Source organism: Nicotiana tabacum, chromosome 16 (genome assembly GCF_000715075.1).
Source record: "Nicotiana tabacum cultivar K326 chromosome 16, ASM71507v2, whole genome shotgun sequence".
Classification (NCBI taxonomy): Eukaryota; Viridiplantae; Streptophyta; class Magnoliopsida; order Solanales; family Solanaceae; genus Nicotiana; species Nicotiana tabacum.
In genome coordinates, this window is record NC_134095.1 from 122,959,895 (window position 1) to 122,987,611 (window position 27,717).

The following is a 27,717-nucleotide window of genomic DNA, read 5'->3' on the forward strand; positions in this document are numbered from 1 at the left end:
TTTAATTAAAACAATAAAGAATTGAATCATTGACTTTAACTAGAAACAGTGATTATCACGTACAATATGAATATAGCGGTGGACATGCAGTATGAAAATTGGGTTAGCCTCTATTTGATTCTAAATCCAATCCACTATGAATATCGGGTAGCCTCTCCGATATAATTATTCAACAGCCATGAACCTCATTCCATACAGGATACAGCAGTAGATTCCAATTCTATCCCTCCTGTGATAGCTTCTGGAAATTGAAGTTTATTTTGCATCGCGATGCTACTTATACTTTGATATGGACAGAGTAAATTGAATGAAAGCAAGAGGAGGACGAACCAAACTTCAACTTAGACCCATATGAAGGTGCTTTTTCCATATGATGCTGTTTGTCCCTTCAAGTGAGAGAAATTTTGAACATCAACTTCAGTTATGATTTGATCTCAACCACTCTGATAAACTGACTTATTGCACTGATCACAGGGAGAGGATTCTCAATATGTGCAGCATGACCAGAATATGGAATTTCAACGATTTCTGGAACGTTTGTGGTGTCTGTGCTCTGGCACATTGTGTCGCGCATCTTTTGAGCAATCCTTCGAAACTTAACATCTTTTTCTCCAACAATGAATTGAAGAGGTACTCTGCAGCTCTTCAGATCTTCCCATAATGGCCTGTTATACATGATGATGACAATTAGAAAGCGGGACTAGGGAAAGGGAAAAAAAATAGAAGGAAGGCGCATCAACATGTTTTGGAATATAAGGCTACCAGTTCAGAGGCGGATCTAAGATTTCTAGAATATGGGTGCACCACTAAAAAAAGGAGGGGAAAAAAGTGTTAAGTGAGAATTGATCCCTGTTTCTTTGATTAAATAATTAAGTATTCAACCAAGTGCACCATTCAACATTTATGGAGCATGGGTGCCAATACATAATACTGGACCAATTCTAGAAAATATGTACATAAAATACCTAATTTGGCAGAGGGATCATGGGTTCACGTACCCCGTAATATGGGCTATAGATCCGCCCCCTGTACCAGTTGAAGTAACTCAGGTTACTCAGATACAAAATATTGACTAGCTAACGGATCATGTCATAACATGCCCTCAACCAGAGACCAACCGACTTAGACACTAGTGGGTGCTTGAGCATCCATTATTCCCGATCTTGACAGTACATATTTGTATAGGCAATTAGTAATAAGATAACAAGTAGATCGTCTAAGTACCCAATCTCTAAATTGCTAAAGGGTGCATTAATTTGGATGGTGGGTGCAAGACCCTGCAAAGCTCTACGATGCAAGATTGAATCTTGTGAATGTAATTTTTTCCTTTATATTCTGTTTATTAGTTTTTTCTGTTTGACTTCCTTTTTAACTTCTTTCTCGCTGAACCTCATATTCCCTATAATAGGACATATCTATTTTTCCATTTTTTTTCTTTCTTTCCCACCCGACCCAACTGCCCCAAAAGATAACACATTTCCTCTCCTTTCACAACAAATTTCAGGAATTCATGGTCTTCTTCTCCCTCTCGCTAGTAGGCAGTCGTGTAGAAGCTCAGCGAAAAGCAGTAGAGCATTCATGATCTAAAAATCCTGGGTTCGCGATTGGTTACAAGGGAAAATAAGCGGATATACACTAGTAATTGAAAAGAGCAAAAGATTTCTCATTAACTTACGGTTGTCTCCCAACACTCAGATCTGTTAATACTCTCCCGAGATTTTTCAAATCACAATGCTGCAATCGGCTCGCAAGTGTTTTAGAGAAATGTGGATGAGTTCTTAAACTGCAGGATGTAAACATATATAACATGTTAGAAGTTGGTATGAAACATCTCCTGTATCGGTGAGCAAGAGATGATGCAAACTCCTATGAAGAGAATCTCATCAAATACCTATTCCACAAATCTCCAGAATACCAAGCACCTAAAAAAGGCTCTAGGCCAGAAGAAACAAGAAAGCAGGCTGCAAAATCATCCTTGGCCCAACGGACTTTTCTGGCCTCTTCATCCATCAATCCAGGACTTCCAGATATTATAACAGCTCCAGCAACCTTCATCATCAAGCATATTGCATAATTATATTAACTGAGAATTTTTTCTGCAACATACTGTAAAAAATATTTTTATAGTATACCTTGTCATTGTATTTTAAAGCCATGTAGAGGGAAATTCTTGCCCCCAAAGAATATCCAACAAGAGTAACTTTTTGACACTGCAGACTGTCAAACAACTGCTGCAATATATTTGCAAAGGCCATAATTGACAACCTTGGTTCCTCTAAACCATAATCCTGGCCGAGCAACTTTGATCTTCCATGTCCAGGTAGATCCACTGCAATGCATCTAGCTGAGCCTGAGATAGCCTTCATAATAGAGATCCAATCTCCTCCAGTTCCAAGGAAGCCATGAAGAAACACTACTACATTACTCTGCATCGCTCAGATTATGCAACAAAAAGTATATTATTTGGAACTTCAAGGTTACAAGATGAGAAACAGAAAAAATCTTCACCATGTAAATGACAAAAGTATTTTACAACCATAATTGCTAGATTAGACTTGTAATATAAGCAACCAAAGGGCAGCCCGGTGCACTAAGCTCCCGCTATGCGCGGGGTCCGGGGAAGGGCCGGACCATAAGGGTCTATTGTATGCAACCTTACCCTGCATTTCTGCAAGAGGCTGTTTCCACAGCTCGAACCCGTGACCTCCTGGTCACATGGCAGCAACTTTACCAGTTATGCCAAGGCTCCCCTTTGTAATATAAGCAACCAAGCAGGAAAAATAAGATAACACCTGGTACCCTGTTGTCAAACTTTTTTTTTCCAAAGCTAAGTTCAGCATATTGGATTGCAGGAAACTTCTTCAACTAACTATCAGCATTACCAGAATACATAAATTTGACTACTTACTTCATCGTTCTTTCCAATCTCTTGTACGTTAAGGCAGATGGAGGTGCCTTCAAGATCAGCTACAAATTCATATGTATGAACTTCTCTGAAAGTACAATCACGAACAACTGCATTATGGTTGAATTGAAAATGCTGTAGGACCTGTCCAGCATGAGTAACTGATGCCTCCACAACACCACTGCAAGGATTACAGGTAATCACTAAAGGCCTTCCGCTAACATCTTCCCTAAGCCATTGATAAGTTCCAAGACCGTGGGCTATGCAAGAGCTCTCTTCCTTGTTAAGCATTCTACTTGTATCTAACTTCAGCAGGTCAACATACCGTGAGAACTGAATCAGAGCTGACAAACCCAAGGAACTTTCAAATGTGGCACTGATAACAGCTATCTTTCCCTGCTGGTGGGCCCATTGTGCAAGCAATGCTGCATTTTCAAAACCCCCAACAACGCTTGGTTTGATAACCTGACATTATTCAGAAATTGCTTTTATTTGTAGTATCAGAGTCAAAGCCAATTAACCTAATTACTGTAACTGCAAAGCCTATTTTAATCAAGATCCCAATTTTGATAATATTTGGACTTTGCCTTTGAAACTTCTGCAAATGCAGCAATCAGGAAGTTCAATCCATTATTTTCAGTTTCCACGCCAAACGGTGATCTCCTTTCAATCGTGAAAACTGATAGGTAGATAGGAGAAAGTAGAGGATTCACTTCATATGAATATGATGAAAAGAGTTTAATGACTGTAGTTGTAGTCATGATTCTTATTTTTATTTTTTGTGATGTAGGGTGGGTTTTTTTTTTTTTTTTTTTGGGGGGGGGAGGGGGGGGGGATCCTGCCCTCTGTCCTGCAAGTAAATGGGTTAACAAAAAACTGGAAGATTTCACTTCATAGATTACTTTGGGCCAACAAGATTGTAGTTTTGATGCAGATAATTATAAGATTGATGCATATATACACAAATCTATTAGGGAAGAGATCCTTTTTTTAAAAAAAAGTATCTTATAGGGAAGAATTCCTTTTTTTATAAGTATCAAATAGGGAAGGATTCCAAAAAATAATACCTATGTGCAACAATTAAAAACATGCCACGTTCTAAATAATGATAGACCATAATACCCTGTAGACTTACAAAAGCAACTATCATTGGGTGAGTGTACTTTGCGAGCACTTTAAGGTGATTTTTTCTTATACTGTTGATAGTTTCATCCAGAGCTACTGGTAAGCCAGTCTCCTCACAGAACTTGATTATATCATCTGCATCATTAACAGGCTCCTGAAATAACCAAAATTTGATTTAAGTATCTAATATTATAGGAACTGAGAACTAATGACAAAGAGATGGATGCCTAACTTTTAGGCAAAGTATGTTGCTGAATTGTCTAAACATTAAAACAATGGCCAAGGAACAGGACACAAGCAATTTGCTCTTTTCCTAAACTATCATTCCCTGAAATTAGGAATCCACTAGATTGAACTTTTTACAACTTAAAAATTATAATGCTGCCTCTTAGTTACAGTAATTGAACTCCTCAGAATGTTACTTCTTGAACTTCTTTACAAGTCACGTCTCATGATTACTTTTAGCAACTATGTTGATTTTAATTTTATATTCAAAACCAAAATCGCTTATTATACCTCTTCATTAATGTAGTATAGTAACTCTAAGCCATCACCTTATTGCTCTATTTGCATGGTGTAATGACATAAAGTTCATAAAATTTGAGTGTTTTGATATGCAAGAAAAGAATTTGATGTGAAGACCACTATATGTTAGAGAATTTCAGCACGATATTAGTTTGAGTCTACAACATCAAAGGAAGGAAAGAGGGAAAAGAGGAAGGATCAATGGCTTCTGAAGAAGTACAGACAGGCAATATGCGTATGATCTTACTCTCTCCATCTTGAAAGTGTTCTCTGTGGCTCTGGCCCCCAGCCGCTGGGGAAATTATGACTAGATTAGAAACATTTAATAAGTGTTTTGGTGCATTACCTCAATATACTGGAGGCCACTATCTTTTATAGAAAGGCCAAATTTAACAGCTTCATCATAGTTCCAACTTCGGTTTGCATCAGCACGCAGTTCAATCTCCCAACCAACTTTCTTCCTTATCTCCTTTATAATTGCAATGTCCACAGTAGGATCTGCTTGGCGTGCTACCTGCACGGAAGAAAAGTAGTTTTTAAACCTTTTTACAAATTGGAAGCATAAAGCTTCCCCTGAAAGTTATAATTATTAAGAAGTTCCAGCTTTTGTAAATGATATACCAACCTTTAGCTTTATAGCAGTAAATCCTTCCTTGACAAGTGTTGTTGCAACAAGAGCCATTTCATTGGGACCACCATTAGACTCAAGAAGTGCACAAACTTTGACATCTGAAGACCCCCCAGTTGATTCTACTGTTTGTTGATAGAGTACATTCAACAGACTTGAACCTTCTCTAGCTGCGATAGCATTGAGTACAGCCATCTCCACGCCAAATCTCACACTTGGGAAGATTGAATTGGGCTAGAAATGAAGTGAAAACATAATTCACAAATAGTAAATCTGGAGAGATACATTGAGTAATATTGTATATCAACCTTATCAGTTGTAGAATTTCTAGTCATATCTACTACTATCCCTCAAAATAAAGATGCATCAACCTACCTGGATACCTAAGCTGTGCCACAACCAACGAGAAAATGAACCCTTCAGCAAAGGAAGGAAATGGTCAATAGCAACTCCTTTTACAACATGCATAAGGAATTGAAGCTGCTCTTCCACATCAAGTAGGTTTTCTTTGTGGATCTCAAGAGGTGCAACCTGTTTAAATATAGTAGATGATAACCACAAACTTTTTAGCTTTCCAGAGTTCTGTCTAGGAATTGGAGAGAGGAAGGCAAGGGGAGCAAGAGAAGGAGAGGGAAGGACAAAGCAATACATTGTCAATAACGTTAATGCATATTCTTGGATATTTGGTTTATCAAGAAATTCTGGGTTACAAGTTGAAATTCGTATATGGTTTTCAATTTCTCTCAAGTGAAAAAAGTACAACAAACAGCAAAATGACATGCTTTACCAAGTTTCAACTGAGAAACAGACTAAGTTGGCTATTTTAGATAAGAATCTTCAATCAACGTTTCTGGAGCAATATACAAGGAAAAGCTCATGAATTTAATATATCAGATTCTGTTAGCTTTACCATATTTCACTCTCTCCTGACCTTAATTATGTAGGCAGATGAGTTTCCAATTAATGACTCATGAATTATGCCTGTTCTGATTAAATCATGTATTATTTGCATCTATGTACAGAAGGAATGTTCAACTGAGGCTTCAACTACTGAACAGCTGCACCATCTAGCAAATATTCTTCTGTATCAACTGGAGTATCATAGTATGAAAAAAAAAAAAATATCTTCAAGGGACGAAAGCAAGTATTAGCAGCACCTTCAGCTAAACATATCTCAGTTCATCATGTCCTGTTGCAGGCTGACCGGCTCTCACAGTTTGAGTAGCTAATTTATGACATGCTCAAGACATTGTTATTGACTTTGGATTGCATGAACCCCTGCTCTACGGTAAAAGCCTATCTTACTTCTATTAATTTGCATGTATGATATCACAGGATTATTAGATAATAAGACTAATGATACTTAGAGGCTAGGCCAAGATGAGATTACAATGCATCCAATATCTCTTGTAGAAGCCCATCATGAGAAATAAATATTAGAGGTCAATTTTTTCCATGACCAAGTTCATTGAATTGACACAATCAATCATCCATATGCAATGATAAATTCATATATAAAGACACAGTAAGATGATTTTACAATCTCCGACGCCAAAGCATTCACTTAACAATAACGTAGGGAGAATTGAAAATAAGGACTTTGTTATCACCAACAACAATTCAAGGTTTCAACCTCAACTTTATACTATATATATCATGAGGTTTTACATTTAGTTATATGCACTCTAAGTTGTCCTTGGGTTACACCATCATCAAGTCTAATAGTGCGGGTACCATGTGAACTTGTGTTCTATCTTATATAGACATTTTTCTCTCCCTTTCAGATGTGGGATTTGCCTAAGCCGCCACGTGTACCCCTACTTAGAAAGCTCGTCAACCTAGATGTCTGTGAGTCCTTCTTTAAAAGCCCTTATCAGCCCGTCCTCTGTCAGAAAGCGTCACATATACCCCCTTTAGGGACTTAGCGTCCTCGCTGAGGTTTGCCACACCATCATACTGCAGGAGTCCGACTCTAATATTTTATTCATCATATCCAAGCCCATGGGACGTATATATTCTCTTTGGCCCAACAGAGTTCACAGATTTGTCCCTTGGGCTACACCATCATTGAGTCCAAAAGCGCGTGTACCATGTGAACTCGTGCTCCTTAAATAATGCTTTATATTTCTCTCCCTTTCTGATGTGGGATTTGCCTATAGTGTAAAGTGCAACCCTTCTTCAGAAGCTTGCCAGTCATTCTTCTTGACCTGCCCTTGTCAAGCTGCCCTCCATTAGTGGTGTCACAATCACATAGATTCAGCTATATTATGTTTCTGATATGGGTACAGTACAGGTACTTGCTTTCATTTCAATTTATTTTATTTTTCGCTAACTTTTTAGTGTATTTAGGAGTATCCACTCAAAGGACTCATACGTAACCGATATTGGTACGTCAAAGCAAATAAAGGATCCATGTAACATAGCTAATCACAATATATGATTATTTTAAAAAAAAAAAATGCTAGAACCATGCATCAAACAGCTGCTTAGTTGCTGGATTATCTACCAAACATGTGCAGCCTTCCCAAGGAGGGCAAGTATCAAGAAATGGCAGTGAATTACCTCTCCATAACCAGTATTACCATCTTCAAGAAACAAACTTATTATGAAGCCTTCTCGGTGGTAGGTGGATATGTGACTGGCAGAGGATGAAGTTGGAGGAGAGGACAGTTGAATTCTACCACAAAACAGTATGAAAAGTCATTTCAAATTTTCAGGACTCCAGATAGAACTGTCTGTGCAGTATATAAATGCTAACCTATATTTTGAGTACTGCATTTTACCAACTTTGCTGGATATCAACCCATCATTCATGGAATTCAAAACATTAAGTTTTGAAAACCTGTTGAAAGCACAATCCACTCCTTGCTGTGAAAATTTCCTCAACATACTGAAAGAGGAAAACGTCTTAGCTGAGAATGTTTAATCAAATTAATATGTCAGTGGATTTCAACATGGCTACCTATGAAACGCAGCATTAGCATCAATGGTGCTTTCAACCTCTATGACAAAATCTTCCTTGTTCATTTGAGATGCTAATAGAGCATCTTGCAGTTCCATTTTGCTCTGTACTTTCAAATTATTCACACTGCAAACGAAGTAACAAATTTAACAAGGAACCAAGTTTGGCTAATAACTATGTGCAGTGACCAGGCAATATCAACTTAAACCAATATTTGTATCAAACTATTGGAAGAACCTTGTATCAGTGTATTAAAACTGATTTCTTACTAAATAAATAATTTTTAGGAGAATGCATTGATAACTTTGGGATACAGAACACATATGATTATGGGTGTGTGATACAAGCCACATTAGTATGGGATAATATAACATGGCACCCTAACATTCTAACTAACTCTGTCATAATTTTACTTTTCTTCTCTCTTTTCGACAACTGTTCGAGCAGTATCATTTTTATTTGTGCTGACCATTCTGGTGGCATCATGCCTTTATTGATGATCATAGAAATCATTCCGGAAAAACAGAGCCTCTTTATGGTGATTGTTCAACTGCAGAACGTCTCTTTCCAATGACCATTCTAGTGGTATAACACCTCTTTTCTAGCAATTTTTCTGCAGCACCTGACCTCTTCTTCAATGACTGTTTCAGCGGCACCCTATCTCTCTCCAGCCATTCTCAGGCAGAATCTTTTCCTTGAGATCACTACTTTCATCGATATTCCGTGATAATGACATTTTCCATAACTTCTTCAAGTAACCATTCCATTGACTATTTAGTTTATACTATTAAAATAAGCAAATTCAGTTGGTTTTGGCACCTTGAGTTTGAGCGGGCATGTTAGAATGTTATGTGTTAAGTGTTATAATGTAACAGTTAGTGTATTAGAAGAGTTAAGTACTTTAGAATGATATTTCAACAGATGTAATATCGTATGTGTATAATATTTGACAAGTATACATCAACATCTTCTTTCAATTTCAATAATTAATTTGTCACAACCTGGAATTCATGCATCCATCTTTACAGATGTACTATCGGTATTATATATGACATTTTTAAATACAAATTTTACTACAAAATGTTTGTACTCCATGGCTAAGGTTTAGCCAGCATCATGAAGGACGGACATGAGGAATAAAAAAGTGAAACTGTTGTCAATCTATTAGGAGAGAAGTTCCATCAAAAGTGTCCTGCAATGCCATAGAAGCTGTGCACATAACATGTTATTATATGGTTGCTGCTGCAGTAGGAAGTGTTATGATCTCTATGAAGAATTATTCATATATACATCTCAAGTCCAGAGATTTGGAAGTAGAAAAAGAAAAAACTATCATAAAAAAGGGGGAGATATTCTGATGTGACACTAATTGCAATGCTAAGAAGCTTTAAAGCTGCATGCTTTGATAAATCATCCTCACACCTGAAGGCACGTATTGGTTAGGTAAATCTAGTTGAAGAGGAGTGATAAGAATGGACCTTGGCCTTAACTCTAAAAGCTAGCTTATGAGGTGAGGATTGCCTAAGACCATATAAGGAGACCAAAGACCCCATCAAGAAGCAATGTGGGGCACTAGCACCCCCTTGCATGCACGGGACTGGACATCTGGAGCATGGAAAATAAAACACAACTGCCCAACATCGGGTAAACCAAGAATTGAGATAGGTCTGGCTCTGATACCATGATAAGAAATGAACCTTGGGCCTAACTAAACCCCATTCTAGCTTATGAGGTAAGGATTACCCAAAACCATATAAAGAAACCAAAGACCCCATCAAGAACTGATGTGGAACTCTAACAAGTGGCAACAGGTTCCATGTCACACTTAACAAGGAGCTGCGGCATATGTTTCAAAATCAATAGAAAATGGGAAAGCGAAAAGAAAAAGAGATGTAATTGAGCAACTGATCGAGAACACCGATGTTATAGATATATTGGTGCTCAAAAAGATAAAAAATGGAAGGTCCCATAATCCCACTAGGAAATAAGGGGAGTGGTTTGAGTGAATCATTGAAATATATGTTCTTAAGAAATTTGAGTTACACACAAGCCATGCCCTAAGCACCGGAAAGCATAAGGTTGGATCACCAAGATGGGACAACATACACTGTGGAAGAGAACAACCAGGGAAGACAGTAAGGAGAAAAGATTATTGCACAGGGAAAGACGTGTCAATGGTGTTTGTACATGTTGTCCACGATATTTTGGTACACTGTCTGATACCTCATAGGATAACTAGTATACTCATCAGGAATGGGAAGGTCTATGTTGGCAGCAGCAGTAAAAAAGTAAGATGTAACTTTAAAGCTGGAAACTGGAAAGAAATGCAAACAGTATTACAATTGTAAATCACAAATGATCAGCGTGTACTCAAATGCAAACATAAAAATATAAAAGTAGATCCTTTGAACATCTGACATTTCTTACCCATGTGCTAAGCATAGGTTGTGAATTGAAACATCATGGGATGTGTAGAAATACTGGTCTAAGATGCTTCTTGCAGTCACATTTGCAAGAGGAAGAAGACTGAATATGGCGCCACCACGGTTGTTAATGACAACTATAGTCATGGGCTTCCGCAACATCCTTCAAACATAAAAATATTTGTATCATTTGGCGAATAGAACTTTAAATTGAAAGAGACTGAAAAAACAAAAAATACTCACTGATTTCTCAACAGGGATAGCCCATTTGTGTCATGCAGGAAAGAAACATCTCCAACTATGCAAAGTACCTAAAAGAAGCACAATGTTAAATTTCACACATAATCATCTGTGCATAACATACGAAACAACACAAGAAAATCTTTCCAGAATAAAGGTGAACCACAGAGAAAGGAAAATAATAACTCTTCATGTTAATAATTTAGAAGATTGAAACTATGTGATAATCTAATTGCTAAGAATTCTACAAGTTTCAGAAACTAAATGGTTACAGGAGCAGTCACTAGAAAACAGGAAGAACAGCCTTTGCCACTGTGGAGTGAGATATTCTAAAAGGGTAGCCCGGTGTACAAAGCATCCCGTGTTCACGCAGGGTCCGGGGAAGTGCCGCACTGCAAGGGGTGGTGATGTAGGCAGCCTACCCTGATACAAGTGTTAGTGGCTGATTCACAGCTTGAGCCCATGACCTATAGGCCAAACAGGGACAACTTTACCATTCTCCAAGGCTACCCCTTCGAAGTGAGATATTCAAACTTTATGTTAACTTTCATTGATGCCACCATTATATCTTACATCACACCTCATCCAGCAAGGGAAAATATTTGCTCCAAGATTGTTCTCAACACATATTGTTAAGGAATATATCAGCACAGGAATTGCAGAGAGACGCATTTTTTTCTTTTGATCGGTAAAGTGCAGAGAGAAGCAGTTACAAGAAAGTAAGCAGAAACACCAACTTTAATGACTACATGCAGTAATGAAGAAAAGCAAAAGCTAAACACATTGACAATTCTCGTTACAACCAAAACATTCTCAGTAAGGAACATGAGTATTCTATATTTAGATTTCAATGAATGCAGTGATTTACATCATATACCGCTGTTTCCATTATATAAAATCTACTCACTCTTTTGTTGCATCCAACTGCAAAACCAACAGCTGTGCTAAGCAGACCATCAATACCACTAGCTCCTCTATTGGCGGCAACCTGAATCCATTGGCATGGTAATCCTGAGCTGAATATGGCTGCATCCTGGGTAGACTCCGCCGAGTTACATGCATACATGTCAGCATCACGTATTGGCATGCTGTTACCGAAAAATACAGCAGACTCGCAGTGAATGGCTTCCAGAATCATTTGTGCAACATAAGGCTCAGTCAAGGAGTGCTCAGAATTTATTAGAGACAAGATATCCCAGGCTGCCTATTAAACAGGATGGAAAGTCAAGACAATAATTAAGGCTGTGACAAGGAAGAGTTATGAGAGCATGATGAATATTAAACATAAGCAATACTCATGGGATAACAGGAAACAGAAACTATATTAATTTCTAGCCTGCCTAACTAGCAATAAACTTGCACTTCTCCCCCTCAAGATGCTTTTAAAAATAACCATATCATATGAGGATTTTATGCAGCTAACATCATACTGTTGCATTTAAATAAAATTCCAGATAGACACATACTAGGATGAAGTGTTATCGACTTATTTGCTCATAGCTATGTCCGATGCTATGCAATGCCATTCAGGCAAAATGTAAAAATGTGAAAACTGGAAAATCAGATGCATTACTAACACTGATAATAGATTTAGATGTACATCTCTGTAAGATATTTTCATATTTGAAACCTATAGGAGAAATAGACATTATATGAAGATTCATGAATTGAAGTAAAGAAGGTGATGCAAAGTCAACAAAATTACATACCACAGTGTTCAATGCTTGCAGGAAACCTTTCCATTTGCTGCTAACAAGTGGTGAACAAGCTGTAATCAAATAATCGGCAAACTGAGAAATTGCACACTGGATCCTGTGAGTCACAATATGTGAAGGATCATGACGACTTGGATGATTGTCAACCATAATATATGAACACGGAAAGCAGCTCTCTAGCAGTTGGGCCACACGCTTGCTTGTTATGCGACTTCCAATCTGTTATATGCACTAACTCAATAAAGCTCCTTGTCTGGCTATCAGTAACTAAACACATGTACCATGAAGCATAGTTTTATGTTTTTCTAATCTAACAGAGCATATTACTCCTACTCGTTCAGATCTAGCTTTAGCCATACTACATTCATCTCTGGTGCATCTAGAAGTTTATGTAGGATATAGCCAAACCGTTTTAGACGATATTCTCTCATTTTATTCTTCGTGAGCTACTTGGTTCGCACTATCAGTTGTGATCATCAGTAATCTCGTCCAATATCTTTAAGCCACATATCCATGTTAACACCCGCACAAGACACTCATTTTGTGGATATGATGGCAGTAGATGTCCAACACTCAGTCCTACACAATGTTGCTAGTTCTAACAACCACCTTATAAACTTGCCTCTAACCATGTAAGTTTTTTTTATCACATAGCACTCCCGCAGCACCCTTCCATTTCAGTCATCTTATTTCAATTCTAGTTGAGACTTCTTCATCTAGCATACGATTCTCCTAGACAATAGTATAGATATCTTAATTGCCTGCATTGAGACACCACAATCTCGTCTAATTTCACTTCTTCTTCGTTCTTCTTATGGGGGGCTAAATTTGCTGGTATTAATTTTTACATCTATTTATCCTAAAACCTTACTTGTAGAATGATTCTCCGTGATTCAAACTTAGGTTGACTCTAGCTAGCTTCATCAATTAATACAATAATGTCTGCAAATATAGCATGCACCATGAAACCTCATATTGTATACTATTGGTTACTCATTCATAACAAAGATAAACAATTAGCACTCAAGGAAAATTCCTGGTTCAAACCCACAGTTAACTAAAATTCAACTCAATCTCCTCTAATGGTTCTCACACATATTCTATTCATTTGTATATATTTTTTAAAGCATTTATATATTTGATATGAATTCATTTCTTCTCAAGGACGACCAAAGGACTTTTCTTCGCAACCTGTCATATGCTTTCTCTATACCAAAAAAGAAATATCATGAAGAAAGTCTTCTCTCTTCCTATGTACTTCCATCAATTTTCTTAAGGAAAAAATCACCCCTGTTGCAGATTTACAAGGCATAAACAAACTGATTCCCTAATATGCATGATCTGTCACCGTTTCAATAACTTTCATCATATGGCTCATAGGTTTGCCGAGATAGTTGTACAACTTTAAATATATCCTTTGTTCTTATATATCGAAAGCAACAGTCTTTCTTCACTCATTTGATTACATTATTGAATAGCTTAGTTAGCCATACTAGTCCAACCAGAAGGTTCCACATCATTTTCAGTACCGTTTGAGAAATTAAGACAAGACATCTGTCATTTAAAAAGGATAGACACTATAGGAAGGTCAAGAACCAGTAATTTTGCAGGAACAAGGAAAAGAATTCTCCTATAAATCATTCCTATCTCCACTCACAAAATAAGTTGCTTCAACCTGCCAAATTGTGTAGGATGGAACAGGCGGTATTTTTCCTATATACCATCTATATATACATTGTTAGACACTGGCACAAAATGGAGAAAGTGAACCAAATGATCTCTCACCAAAGAAGTTGAGAACCAGTGACATAATGCATACAGCTAGATCAAAAAGCCTATCCAAGCACATACCTGGATTATCACATCAGCCTTCATCCAGTCCCTGACGGGGTCTGAAAGTAGCATATGATCTAGATGATCGATAAATAGAATTCCATCTTCAAATTCAGGAAATGGAACAAAATATTTCCTCAGTCGGAGACCTGATAGAATGTCAACTACGACGGGCCATGAAAGGTGTTTGGCAAGTAGCAAAGCAGCCCATATGTCATCCTCCCGGTGAATAGCGCCAAGCAATAAAAGGCCTCTATTTGCTTTTTCTATCACTTCCAGAGCTTCAGCCATAAGGGTACCATAGTTGCATCTATAAGATTGTCGAACTTGGATATAGCTGGTAAAAGGTACACTAGTAGACATCCAAGAGTCTAACCCTCTTAAACAACTAGGGTTCCACGTTCTTGAACTATTTTCCAGTGGTTCACGAAAGGGACAGTTGATATGAACTGGACCACTTGGTGAAGTGGTTGCAATATGAACAGCAGAGTCGATGGAGGTAAGTACCATCCTTGCAGAAATATCATCAGCGGGAGCAGGAAGATTGAAGAAGTGCCTCACAAATGGTCCAAAATGATTGACCTGATTGATGGCTTGGTTTGCTCCAACATCATGCAGCTCCGGAGGACGATCTGCTGTAAGTAACAGGAGAGGAACAAATTCTTGACTGGCTTCCACAACCTGTCCATTTCCATGGAACAGTTAAACAAAGAAAAGACATCATGTAACTAAAATAAAATGATTCCTTCAAGAAGAAAGGGAACCTCTAAAGAGGATTAAACTTTTGCTCAAACATAAGTGGATGATTGAAAGAGGAATGTAGAATGATCTATAACTAGGACACAGAAACTTCTCAGGCGGATATTAAATCTTACCCTAATGCAATATAACATCTAAACTGATACAAGCATATTGGCACAGATATATTTAAAGAGGTAGCATACTGGCTAACCGTTGCAGCAGGTATTAATCATCATGTCAATCAGGCTGGGCAGTTTATACAAGTTAATTGTGGAATATAGAACTCACAAATTCACATTTGCATTAACATGTAAATTAAAGAGGAAACAGAAATGTGTTGTACACTGCTGGAATGAATATGAATATTATGTGTTAGTACTCACAGCAGGATGAAGATTAGAAACTGCTGTTCCTGATGATGTGATGACAACTGCTGGTTTATGAGAACTTCTGGCATAACCAACAGCATGAAATGCAAGTGAGCGCTCATCGATGCATGCAATACAACTTGTAGCAGGATGAGTAGAGGCAGCAATAGCAAGAGGAGATGACCGTGAGCCTGGAGCTACACAAAAATACTAGATTTGGAAGAATCAGATACTTGTATTTCAATTAAATCATATTTATAAAGTTGAAAATAGTCTCACCGTCAGACCAAGTCGAGTGCATTCTTCAATTAGTAGTGACGCCCACAAGATATTTATGTTTGCACAATCTTGCAAGCGGCAACTAAATTGTGTGTTATCATTCTGTTGATGCTGAAAACAAGCAATGATTCAAAGTAGTATCTCCAAAGTTAAAAACAAAAGAGAATACATTTTTTTCATATAACAAAGCACCTAGAATGATCGCCACATTTTCTAGAGAAGGAAATCCTTACATGGTTTCACTTGCACTAGTAATAAATTCAATCAATTAATGGATATATATATATATAGAGAGAGAGAGAGAGAGACGCGTGCATACACACACACTAGCAATACATTCAGGCCTGGGAAAAATATTCCTAAAGTGAACATTTAGAATAATTTGTGACAACTCTCATGACGCTGAAAAAAGCAGAAAACTTAATATAATACCAGAAAAGCTCCATGAACATTATCTATTGATGGAACAACTAAAAAATAAAGGAGCAAGAGGCTCACAAATAATGGCTGACAACAAAAAGATAGAGCCTTTTGGGGTTTAGATAGTTTATCAGTGACAAGCATTTCGATGAATCAAAGCTACCAAAATTAAGGACGAGTCATTGGCCTTGAAATGAAAGGGGCAAAAATGGAAGTAACTAGAATTGATAGAAGAATGATACACAAGGACAATGGCAAATCATCTTACCTTCAAACTTGAAATTCACAAGATATAAAAGATGGAAGGTATAAAAGATGCTTTCTACCGGAAAAATTATTTGGTTCACCACAAGATTGAGAAAAGAATTGAATCAAAAGATTTCAGAATTCATAATTTCAAATATAAAGAAAAGGTTCAAATATGACATCTTTGATCGTGTCAAATGGCTCAAAACCAAAACATCAGCATATCCTATAAGGACTTGGCGTGTTAAGGAGTATTTTTCAGTAGGTAATCCAATTGAATTTAGAATCAAAAAATTTTTGCGCGTAATAAAAAGATGTTTCACTCAAGTGAGGAGAACCCAACATCTCTTCGGCATAAATTTGCAAACAGATAATCCATCTGGTTGATGCAAGATTAATCAAAGCCAAATAGCTTAGACCAAATACTCTGGATTCTACTGCCAAACTTTGTCTCATTCACCTCGAACAATGGACTTTTAAAAAGAACATAGGGGAAACAATTACAACCTTTCTGACATTTCATTATAACCTGGGAATCAAGATGCTAAATCATGCTAACTAAGAGGAAAGAAAGCAAACTGCCTTTTTTGGCAAGTTAGAATAATGATAATTGTCTCTTTGAGACGGCACGGGAGAAAATATGATATATTGATATTGTGTGTTCAATACACTACAAGAGGTCCTTATTTATAGCTATACTATACAAGGACATACTAGTCCTATTCCAATGTGGGACAAGACTACATTATGTATATATCTAACACTCCCCCTCAAGCCGGTGCATACACATCATATGTACCGAGCTTGTTACACATGTAACTAATACGAGAACCAGTAAGAGACTTAGTGAAAATATCTGCTAGTTGATCATTCAACTTTACAAACTTTGTAACAATATCTTCTGAAAGTATTTTTTCTCTGACAAAGTGACAATCGATCTCAATGTGTTTAGTCCTCTCATGGAACACCGGATTTGACGCAATATGAAGAGCAGCTTGGTTATCACACACTAGTTCCATCCTGCTGATTTCTCCGAACTTTAACTCCTTGAGCAACTGCTTGACCCAAACTAACTCACACGTTGCCATAGCCATGGCCCGATATTCTGCTTCGGCGCTAGATCGAGCAACTACATTTTGTTTCTTGCTCTTTCACGAGACCAAATTACCTCCTACTAGAACACAATATCCAGATGTAGATCGTCTATCAGAAGGTGATCCTGCCCAATCAGCATCTGTGTACCCAACAATCTGCTCGTGGCCTCGATCCTCGAATAGTAATCCTTTGTCTGGAGCTGACTTTATATACCGAAGAATACGAACAACTGCATCCTAGTGACTATCGCAGGGAGAATCCATAAACTGACTTACAACACTCACCGGAAAAGAAATGTCAGGTCTAGTCACTGTGAGGTAATTCAATTTTCCAACCAACCTCCTATATCTCGTAGGGTCTCTAAGAGGCTCCCCTGTCCAGGCAGAAGCTTAGCATTCGGATCCATAGAAGAGTCAATAGCAACCCATCATTCCAGTCTCCTCAAGAATGCCTAAAGCATACTTCCGCTGTGAAATAACAATACCTAAGCTAGACTGAGCGACCTCAATACCTAGAAAATACTTCAGTCTGCCCAGATCCTTAGTTTGGAAGTGCTGAAAGAGATGTTGCTTCAGATTAGTAATACCATCCTGATCGTTGCCGGTAATAACAATATCATCAACATAAACCACCAGATAAATACACAGATTCGAAGCAGAATGCTGATAAAACATAGAGTGATTAGCCTCACTACGAGTCATGCTGAACTCCTGAATAATTGTGCTGAACTTACCCAACCAGGCTCGAGGGGACTATTTCAAACCATATAGTGACCTGCGCAATCTGCATACACAACCACTAAACTCCCCCTGAGCAACAAAATCAGGTGGTTGCTCCATATAAACTTCCTCGTCAAGATCACCGTGGAGAAAAGCATTCTTAATGTCTAACTGATAAAGAAGCCAATGACGTACAGCAGCCATGGACAAAAAAGACGAACAGATGCTACTTTAGCCACGGGAGAGAAAGTATCACTATAATCAAGCCCAAAAATCTGAGTATATCCTTTTGCAACAAAACGAGCCTTAAGCCGATCAACCTGGCCATCCGGGCCGACTTTGACTGCATAAACCCAACGACAACCAACAATAGACTTACCTGCAGGAAGAGGAACAAGCTCCCAAGTGCCACTCGCATGTAAAGCAGACATCTCGTCAATCATAGCTTGTCGCCATCCAGGATGAGATAGTGCCTCACCTGTAGACTTAGGAATAGAAACAATGGACAAAGAAGATATAAAAGCATAATGAGGTGACGACAGACGATGATAACTTAGACCAACATAGTGAGGATTGGGATTAAGTGTGGACTGTACACCTTTGCGGAGTGCAATTGGTTGACTAAGAGGAGACAAGTCCGCAGTAGGTGCAGAATCTGATGCAGGACGTGAATCACCTAGGCCTGATGCTGGATGTGGACGGCGATGATAAGTCAAGAGTGGCGGAGCTGCAGAAGGTTGAACTGGATTATGTGGAGGAATTGGACCTATAGGTGGTGGAACTGGAGCTATAGATGGTGGAGCTGGAGATGTAGAGGAAGATGGATGGGAGATAGTGACTGAATCTCCAAAAGAAGAGACCGGTAGTACCTCAGAAATATCTAAGTGATTATCCGGACCTGTGAAGTATGATTGGGTTTCAAAGAAGGTAACATCAGCGGACATAAGGTACCGCTGGAGGTCGGGAGAATAGCATCGATACCCCTTTTGCGTTCTCGAGAAACCAAGAAATACGCACTTAAGAGCACGGGGAGCTAACTTATCTGTTCCTTTGTTCCTGGAGTAAAGTTATGGACAAAACAAGTGCTTCCAAAGACACGGGGTGGAAGGGAGAACAAAGGTAAGTGGGGAAACATAACAGAGAATGGAACTTGGTTCTAGATAGCTGAAGATGGCATATGATTAATAAGATAGCAAGATGTAAGAACTGCATCCCCCCAAAAATGCAACGGAGCATGAGATTGTATGAGTAGGGTACAAGCAGTTTCAATAAGATGTCTATTCTTTCTTTCAACTACCCCATTTTGTTGAGATGTGTACGGACAAGATGTTTGATGAATAATCCCATGAGATTTCATAAACTGCTGAAATGGGAAAGACAAATACTCTCGGGCATTATCACTACGAAATATGCGAATAGAAACCCCAAATTGATTTTGAATTTCAGCGTGGAAGGTTTGGAAAATAGAAAACAACTCAGATCGATTTTTTATCAAAAATATTCAAGTGCACCTAGAATAGTCATCAATGAAACAAACAAAGTAGCGGAATCCTAAGGTAGAACTGACCGACTAGGACCCCAAACATCTGAATGGACTAAAGTAAAAGGTGACTCTGCCCGATTATCAATACGTCGAGGAAAATGAGAGCGAGTATGCTTACCGAGCTGACAAGACTCACACTCTAGAGCTGACAAGTGAGATAAACCAGGTACCATTTTCTGAAGTTTTGACAAACTAGGATGTCCCAACCGTTTATGTAATAAATCTGGTGAATCAGTAACAGGACAAGTTGTTGAAGGAAGACAAGATGTGAGTCCATGTGATTTAGCAAGGATAAGGTAATAAAGTCCATTTGATTCACGCCTGGTACCAATGATCCGCCCTGTACTGCGTTCCTATATAAAAACATAGTCATCAAGAAATAAAACGGCACATTTAAGTGATTTGGCTAGTTGACTAACAGCTATGAGATTAAAAGGACTATTAGGGACATAAAGAACTGAATCTAAAGGTAAGGAAGGAATTGGGCTTGCTTGACCTATTGCAGTTGTCATGGTTTGAGAACCATTGGTCATTGTGACTCTTGGAAGAGATTGAGAATACGAAATAGTAGTGAAAAGAGATTTTGTTACCAGAAATATGATCCGATGCACCTGAATCAATGACCCAAGACTCAGAGGATGAAGATTGAGAGACACAAGTCATGCTATTACCTGTTTGAACAACGGAAGCTATCTCAGAAAATGTCTGCTTACCTGCTCTGTACTGAAGAAACTCAAAATAATCCACTAAAGAAACCATCCGACTATTCGAAGTATCGGTTCCTATGTCGCTACAATTAATAGTAGTAGGGTTAACTTGAAATAGTGAAAATTAGTAACTCCTTTGGGAAAACCGAAGAAATCGCTGAGAAAACACTGTTTACAGCAGGAAAACAGAACATTGTTCTGCGCCGGAAAATACTGTTGACGCCAGAAATATTGTAGCTCTCGGAATATTACTATAGCTGCTGGAAAAATTCAAAATGGTCGGAATGAAATAAAAACAGTCGGGGTAAGAGCGGAATTACCAGATGACCCAACTGTTCTGAAGAAACTTTTTCAAAAAATGGCCGGAAGTCCACTTCTGAAATCACTGTTCACGCCGAAAAAATATAAAAGTGGTCGGAATTTGGTGTAACCTGGATGGGTAGGCTCGGAATTGCAAGGAGAACAATCTGTCCTGAAGAATCGTCTCCAAAAAATGGCCGCAAGGTGGCCCACGCAACGTCAGAACTTCGCCGGAAAATTTTCTTCCGACAGCCACACTACCTCCGGAGATTTTCACTGGGGTTTGGTCGCCGGACAGTGACTACTCTTGTGGTAGTGTTGGATTTTGCACAACACTAACCGAGACAAAGCAGACGCAAAACAACTTTGAAAAGTCGCCGGAAAAAAAGGGTTCCGGTGACTGATTTTATGCACGGCACAAATCATCTGCAATACAATGAAATAGCAAATTGTAACTGTGAGAAGGCATGGGAGAAAATATGATATATTGATATTGTGTGTTCAATACAATACAAGAGGTCCTTATTTATAGCTATACTATACAAGGACATACTACTCCTATTCCAATGTGGGACAAGACTACATTATGTACATATCTAACAGTGCATGTCCTTCAAATTTGTTCCTCCGTTTCAGACTCAATGTCCACCTCTCTCAGTATCTTATTATAAGATCTGTGTTACGTGAACACTAAATCACCAGATTAGCTAAAAAGTAAAGGCAAGATCGCAGGTATCATGGACATTTATCTTCCAGAATCTTCATCCTTGAAGTTTATGTTTAGCCATCATCTCTGAAATTCTCCCTCGGCTTCAATAGTACTATGAAACTATTTATCATTGTACGAACAAACAATACTTGACTAACCAAACAACAAAAGAAAGTTGTATTGTCCAAACATTTTTGCCATCTTTCTAAAGAGACTCATCATTCCAGATGATTTCCAAGTTAGTAAAAATGTATGCACATGATCTGTAACTCATATCAACATCTTTAATACAAAATAGAAATGGAGCATGCTGTGCAATTTTGTATTCATACAAAAGGCTCTAACTCGCAATATTCATAGATTAGCATACCATGTTGTTGGAAATTGCTAAAGTAGGTGACATTCTGGCGAAGAACTGACTAGAATAGTCTGAAGCATCTTTCTGCATGCAGCAAAGGAAATTAGAGAAAAGTTAATAAACGAATAAAGCATATCTCATCAGTGATAAGAACATTATAGTTTGTTCGCTTCTTTCACTTATTTCGAACAAATATAGCGAAGAAAGGTCATTTCTTGTTGCATGCAGAATAATTAATGACACTTCAATCACGAGAACATGAAAAGCACCCAAGGAAGAGTAATTACCAGGATAAAGGGGATACCAGTTCCAAAGCACACGGCCCAAGGTATTTCTCGAACAGTTTCTGAAGATACGCATATACCTATATAAGAAATTTCTCAGTGGTGTTTCAAAGCAAAAACATGAGAGGAAATGTTGACACTCATGATCAACAGGGTCAAGTCCTACAATAACCATCAATCCGTAGAATCTCTTGTTATCATATTTAAAGTTTACAAGTACAAGAATTATCTAGAAGATGGAGAACAATGTTTTATTGGAAAAGCTGTAAAACAGGGTTCAGGCTTGCTCTTTATCAAGGAAGAGTCAAGAATTTCTAGAAGATGGAGAAACAAAGAAGAGTTTTTCAATGTGAAACTTTTTGGTGTGCTTGGGCTGAAATTTGGAAGAAAGAAGAGCAGTGAAAGGAAAGCAAATAGAAAGAGTTTGCTTTGTTTGGCTCACGAGGATTTGGAAGGTATTGGTTCAGGAAGTTACGTTTGTTCATACTACCCCTAAATTTTACGATCCTTCTAAAAAAAGTTCACTTTTCAACCCTTACAAAAGGGAAGTACAAAAATGAAATTATTGCAATTTCTCAAATGGGGTATGGCAAAGTGTCGGATCTCCCATCATTTCTATATTCTCCCTTCAAGGACACCTTTTGTCATAGTGCAATTTTAAAAAATACTATTACCATTTGGGCATCTTCTCCCTCCTTATAGACTTCTCGAAGAGTCGCACCAATGTGATTGCTGCAGCATCTATCTTCAGAACAAAGGTTATTTTCAGCCTGAAAAAATTGAGACTTGGAATATCAGTTGCCCATGGCATGATGGCGCATAAAATGACAATACTCAAGATACTCGTAGGTTTTCGAAAAAGCAGACTTGTCCAACATAATATTTATTGTTAACAACTCTCTATAACAAGAGCAATAGCGGTCAAATTTAAACAAATAGATTATTATATGGGAATATATCCCTATTATGATACCTAGTATACAACAAGAACGTATGAAAGTGAATGGCAGACATAAAAGGCCCAACATATCCACAAGATGAGTGTCCAAAAAATGCACTGTTAAGACGAAGTTACAGTGATACAAAATTTGGTCAAGATTAGATGATTACATTAGACAGAGAATACAAGTAGCACAGACAAAGGATAAAACGAGAGAAGGTTGCCCGAGATGGTCTAGCCATTTTCTAAGTAGACCTCCAAATGCACCAGTTCATAGGCATGACATTAGGATGACTGAAGTTCTAAAGAGGGACGAATTAGATCTAAAATCACATGTAGGGAAGTTAACTTAAAAGACCTATAGCCTCTCAAAATCAATGCACATTTAGCTGAGAACAGAACACAAGGGAAGCAAAGGATCCATATAGGCAAAGCCAACTAATAGTTGCACTTCGAGAAGGACAGTGGAGTAGCACAGAGATTGCAATGACATCCCAGGAAAAAGGAAAACTCTCACGCTGCAGTATAACCGAAAGAATCGCAGACAGACATGGAAATAGAAGATTACCTGCAAAAGTGACGATTCATACACTTGAAGAGCCTCCTCGAAAGTACAGATACAAGAATGCCATGCCACTGTTGTAGATAAGATAGAAGCACTTTCAAACTCCTCTAGTTCAATCTACGGTGATAAATTTCTCAAATTAACAATGTTTTAATTTGATGAGAAACTAAAAATGAAGCACAAGAGTAAGTCCACCACAGAATTCAAGATATTTGGTTCAACACGTACCAAACATTTGGGAGAATAGAGAAAAAATCTATACCATGGCCATGCAAAAAGACTCATTTTTACCTGAGGTATGAAGAAGTAGAACGACCCAGCTTCTTGCTTCATGGAAGATGATACTGTATCAAATCTTAGGTTCAAAAAGCCATAAGCCACCACTGGTGTTGATTCAACAGCACAACATCTGTAGAAGTACCAGCATTATATTAGACCATTGATGTCTCTTACAGACATAAAACTCATTGTTCCTTCATGTGATTGTAAAGTGTGGAACCAGAATATTTGTAATTCATCCTCTTCTTAAGGGATATCAGAATCACATGCTATTTTCTGCTGATAGGGAGAAAGATGGGATTAAACAGCAACCACGAACTTCAGTGGGGATCCAAGTCAAGAATTGACCCCTTACAATTGATATTCAACACCAATACCTAAGCACATAAAATCTAACATCACACAAATGCTGAATCAAACTTTTCACAATTCTGGAATTGCAACGACGGTGGCTTCAGTAAGTAAAATGCAACAAAACCTAACACGGAGAGTTGGATATCAGTTACCACCTTTACATACAATTTGGATTCAATAGGATGGCAAAAACTTCAAGTACTGCAGTGTTATCTAGTGTCTGTCTTTTATGGCATTTCATCCAAAAGGGTAGTTTGATAAAACAAAGAACGACTAAGAAGGATCATATTAATGCTGTGTTATGTGGGAAAAGCAACCTTTTTATTAATGTCAGGGTCACTGTTAACTCACTCTAGTTATGTTGTGTTCAATTCCTCAGAGCAAATGCAGGGTCACACTTATCCATAATGCTCAGATTATGGTATTCTCTTGGCCTTTATTCAATGCTCCATAGTGCTCACCATCTCGATAACAGAAGAAACTGCATGTATAAGTATAACATATATCTCCCATATCTAGGTGCTGTACATCTTTTCGCATTTATCCCAAAGATTATATTGTGTTCAATTCCTCGGAGAAAATGCAGGGTCACACTCATCCTTCATGCTAGATTACAATCACCCAGTAATTTCGTGTCTAAAGTTATCCAGCAGCAGCATTTGCGGATCATCAATATTTGTATCTAAGTTAATCCAACAGAAGCACTCCAAAATCATCTATTTCACTATTAATCAACCTCATGTGTCAAACTTCCTCCAATGGCCACCTTCTTTTCAGAGAAAGGGTTTCACCTTTAGGAGAGATAGTTAATGCTTTACTGTTCAGGCAATATAAAGCTTCGCCACTAATGCAGAGTTGACTGAGAGCATCCCATTTTCACTGATAAAATTTGAAAGTTATAGCTTCAAGATGTTTATACAGTAAAACTGTTTCTTATCAATGAACATTTGAACTAGTCCAGGTCCCCACAATTGAATTAATTTTTACACAAAACAGTATATAAGTTTCCAGAAATGGATGATTGGCTTCAATGCTAGTACAGGAACATTTCTGACCTTTGACCGACGTACTCTAGTATCTCTTCCTCCTAGTTGTTTGACAAGCAAGGAAAAATGAATTTCCCAAATAGGGACATGTCTCCTCAATCGTCTATAGCTTATTCTCCTTATACCCATTACATACAAGAATTTCTCAAACAGAGAGGAGATAATACCTTTCTCCATTAAAATTGTCATAAGTCTAATCCGACTGGAAGATGTACTTGTTTGTGTCCATTATCTTTCTTCAAAATTAATTTATAGTATCACCAACTCTTTTTCCTTTTTTTCCTAATCACCGGGGGCCAGTGGCGCACGGTTAGAAACTCGGCAGATAATGGGCCCGCCCCTCTACCATTCTCCACTTAAATACCATGTTTTTGTCTGCAACATTGTTCAAAACCATGACATGCGCCTATATAGTATCACCAACTCTTGGAGAAAAAACCATAACAAGATGGAACATTGAGTTGCTCCGTTTCTGCTCCATTTCACAAGTAATTGTTTCTAATTTGGTTTAAATTCATCAAGCTGGGTTTATATAAAATTCATCCATTGGTAGGATGCAAAAGGAACATAAAATAATCAATTATGTCAGAGCTGAAACTGAAGTAAATGAAGGTGGTCTGAAATTACCTTCCAAATTCACCATATTCATGAGAAGCAGAAAAACCCTTAAAGCTGATTGCTGCACCAATTCCAAATATCCCACGAGTATGACCCAATACAAGTGACTTAAATATCTGTTTTTCCCTCTCCTTGGAAAGGAAAAATTGTGGAAATACCCCTGATGACTCGGGTTGACAGCAAAACCAATTCAAAGATTTTGTACTGGGAGGAACAGCAACCTGCATATTGACAATCATCCTCACACTAATCAAGAAAAAGGATACGCACTATAGAAAAAAAGTACATTGCAACAAGGATGCACTCATTTAACAGGTGCCACGTTTGAATGTCAATGTTTGGAATCAGTTCTAATCCTATGCGATCCCACGATGGTATACTGTTCCCGGCAACATATGATCAACTGATTGTTACAGATGCTAAAGTTTTACCAGATAAACATGCATATAATGCATCCATAGAAATTATATAAAAAGTTTGATAACTCAGCTGATGCGCATATTACATAAATCAGAAATTTAATACGTTCCTTTTCTTTTTGGACCATTTCTCGATTTTTGTGTCTCATCCTTGCACAATGGCTATGCTAATCTTCTCTATATATCCCGGAGAGACAGTTAATAAGTAAAGCTGTATGATTACCATATATCATACGAATTAGTAGGCAATAAGATCAGCCTATCCCTCTTATCTGTTTAAAGCTCCTATAGTGCACATTACGTAAATTAAGGTAATTTTTTAAAATCTCTAGGCAGTTCAATCGCATCAAATGAATACTTACTAAGTAAATACATGAGGATTTTTGTTTTCAAAGTAGTACCCGGAATCTAAACATTCCACTAGAACAACAAGGAGGCTTGGCCTTCAGCTCCTCAACAGCCACCTTAATCCTTTCCAATCCTTGTTCTAAAGTCAATGCTGGAGACAACGTACGAGTAATGCAAGTCGAAACCAACAATGCAGCATCCTCTGGTTCCAACATTCTGTTTTCTTGCATTGAACAACGAACTACCTATTCACACATTTAAAAAATACCAAAAATAATAATAATAAAACAGAGAAAAAGAAACCCATTAGAAAAAGGATTAAAGTTATATGCACTGACAGACAGTATGAAGATTTTTTTTACAGTATTAGTGAATTTTACCCTGTGATGGTAAGTTATTTACCACTTTTACTAGATTATCAATTGATGTTTATCAAGAGCCTTACCTATAATTGACCTGATTGTGTAAATATTTACACCGTACATAGAACTTAAACTCGAAAAGGGATTTAAGTTATATACACTTACAATGTAAAGACGATTTTTTTTACACTATAAGTGAATTTTATGTCATAGCAGGTTACTTACAACTTTTACCCGATTATCATTAATAATTTATCGATAGATTTGCATGTAATTACCTAATAAGTGACCGGTGACCTGATTGTATAAATATATTTTTTTATTTTTTATTTTTGATAAGCTAAAGGTTTCATTAATTGTATAAATATTTTTACTGCATAGAACTTAACTCTAAGAAAAAAATTACTGCAAAATTGTAAAACCTGAAAATTGAGGGTTTTAGGACGGCGATGCGGTGTGAAGCGCCGGGAAATGTGTATAGAGAAATGGTTGTAATTTGTGACTTTGATGATTGTACGGCGATTTGGGAGACATAGCGAACAAGGAAATGTATGAATTCCGGTTAAGCTGTGAGATTTCATTACCGCCCCGTGAGAAAACCGTTTGAGATTTCTGGGAGTGAAGAGGATAAGGTGAGCAGTAAGAGAAGATAGAATTAGCC

At 37.7% G+C, this 27,717-nt stretch overlaps 1 protein-coding gene across 5 annotated transcripts; it reads right to left on the minus strand.

Annotated features, from left to right (window-relative positions):
- Positions 1-27,717, minus strand: LOC107794793 (protein PHYLLO, chloroplastic). Of its 5 annotated transcripts, none has more exons than XM_016617321.2 (27): positions 27,479-27,717; positions 26,748-26,939; positions 25,937-26,148; positions 23,922-24,039; positions 23,634-23,747; positions 22,800-22,895; positions 22,146-22,205; positions 21,854-21,925; positions 15,745-15,855; positions 15,481-15,675; positions 14,375-15,037; positions 12,518-12,742; positions 11,716-12,012; positions 10,812-10,879; positions 10,573-10,731; positions 8,146-8,271; positions 7,942-8,073; positions 7,746-7,860; positions 5,559-5,714; positions 5,181-5,417; positions 4,902-5,069; positions 4,041-4,184; positions 2,909-3,370; positions 2,133-2,426; positions 1,892-2,049; positions 1,676-1,783; positions 1-665 (listed from the first exon to the last, which is right to left on the minus strand). In XM_016617321.2, the coding sequence occupies exons 1-27, from the start codon at positions 27,635-27,637 to the stop codon at positions 422-424; spliced, it is 5,085 nt and encodes a 1,694-aa protein (XP_016472807.2). In that variant the 5' UTR covers positions 27,638-27,717; the 3' UTR covers positions 1-421. The 5 variants fall into 5 exon arrangements, with proteins under 5 accessions (XP_016472807.2, XP_016472808.2, XP_075089418.1 ...); XM_016617322.2 differs by having other exon boundaries at positions 22,146-22,187; positions 27,479-27,716; XM_075233317.1 differs by having other exon boundaries at positions 26,709-26,939; positions 27,479-27,698.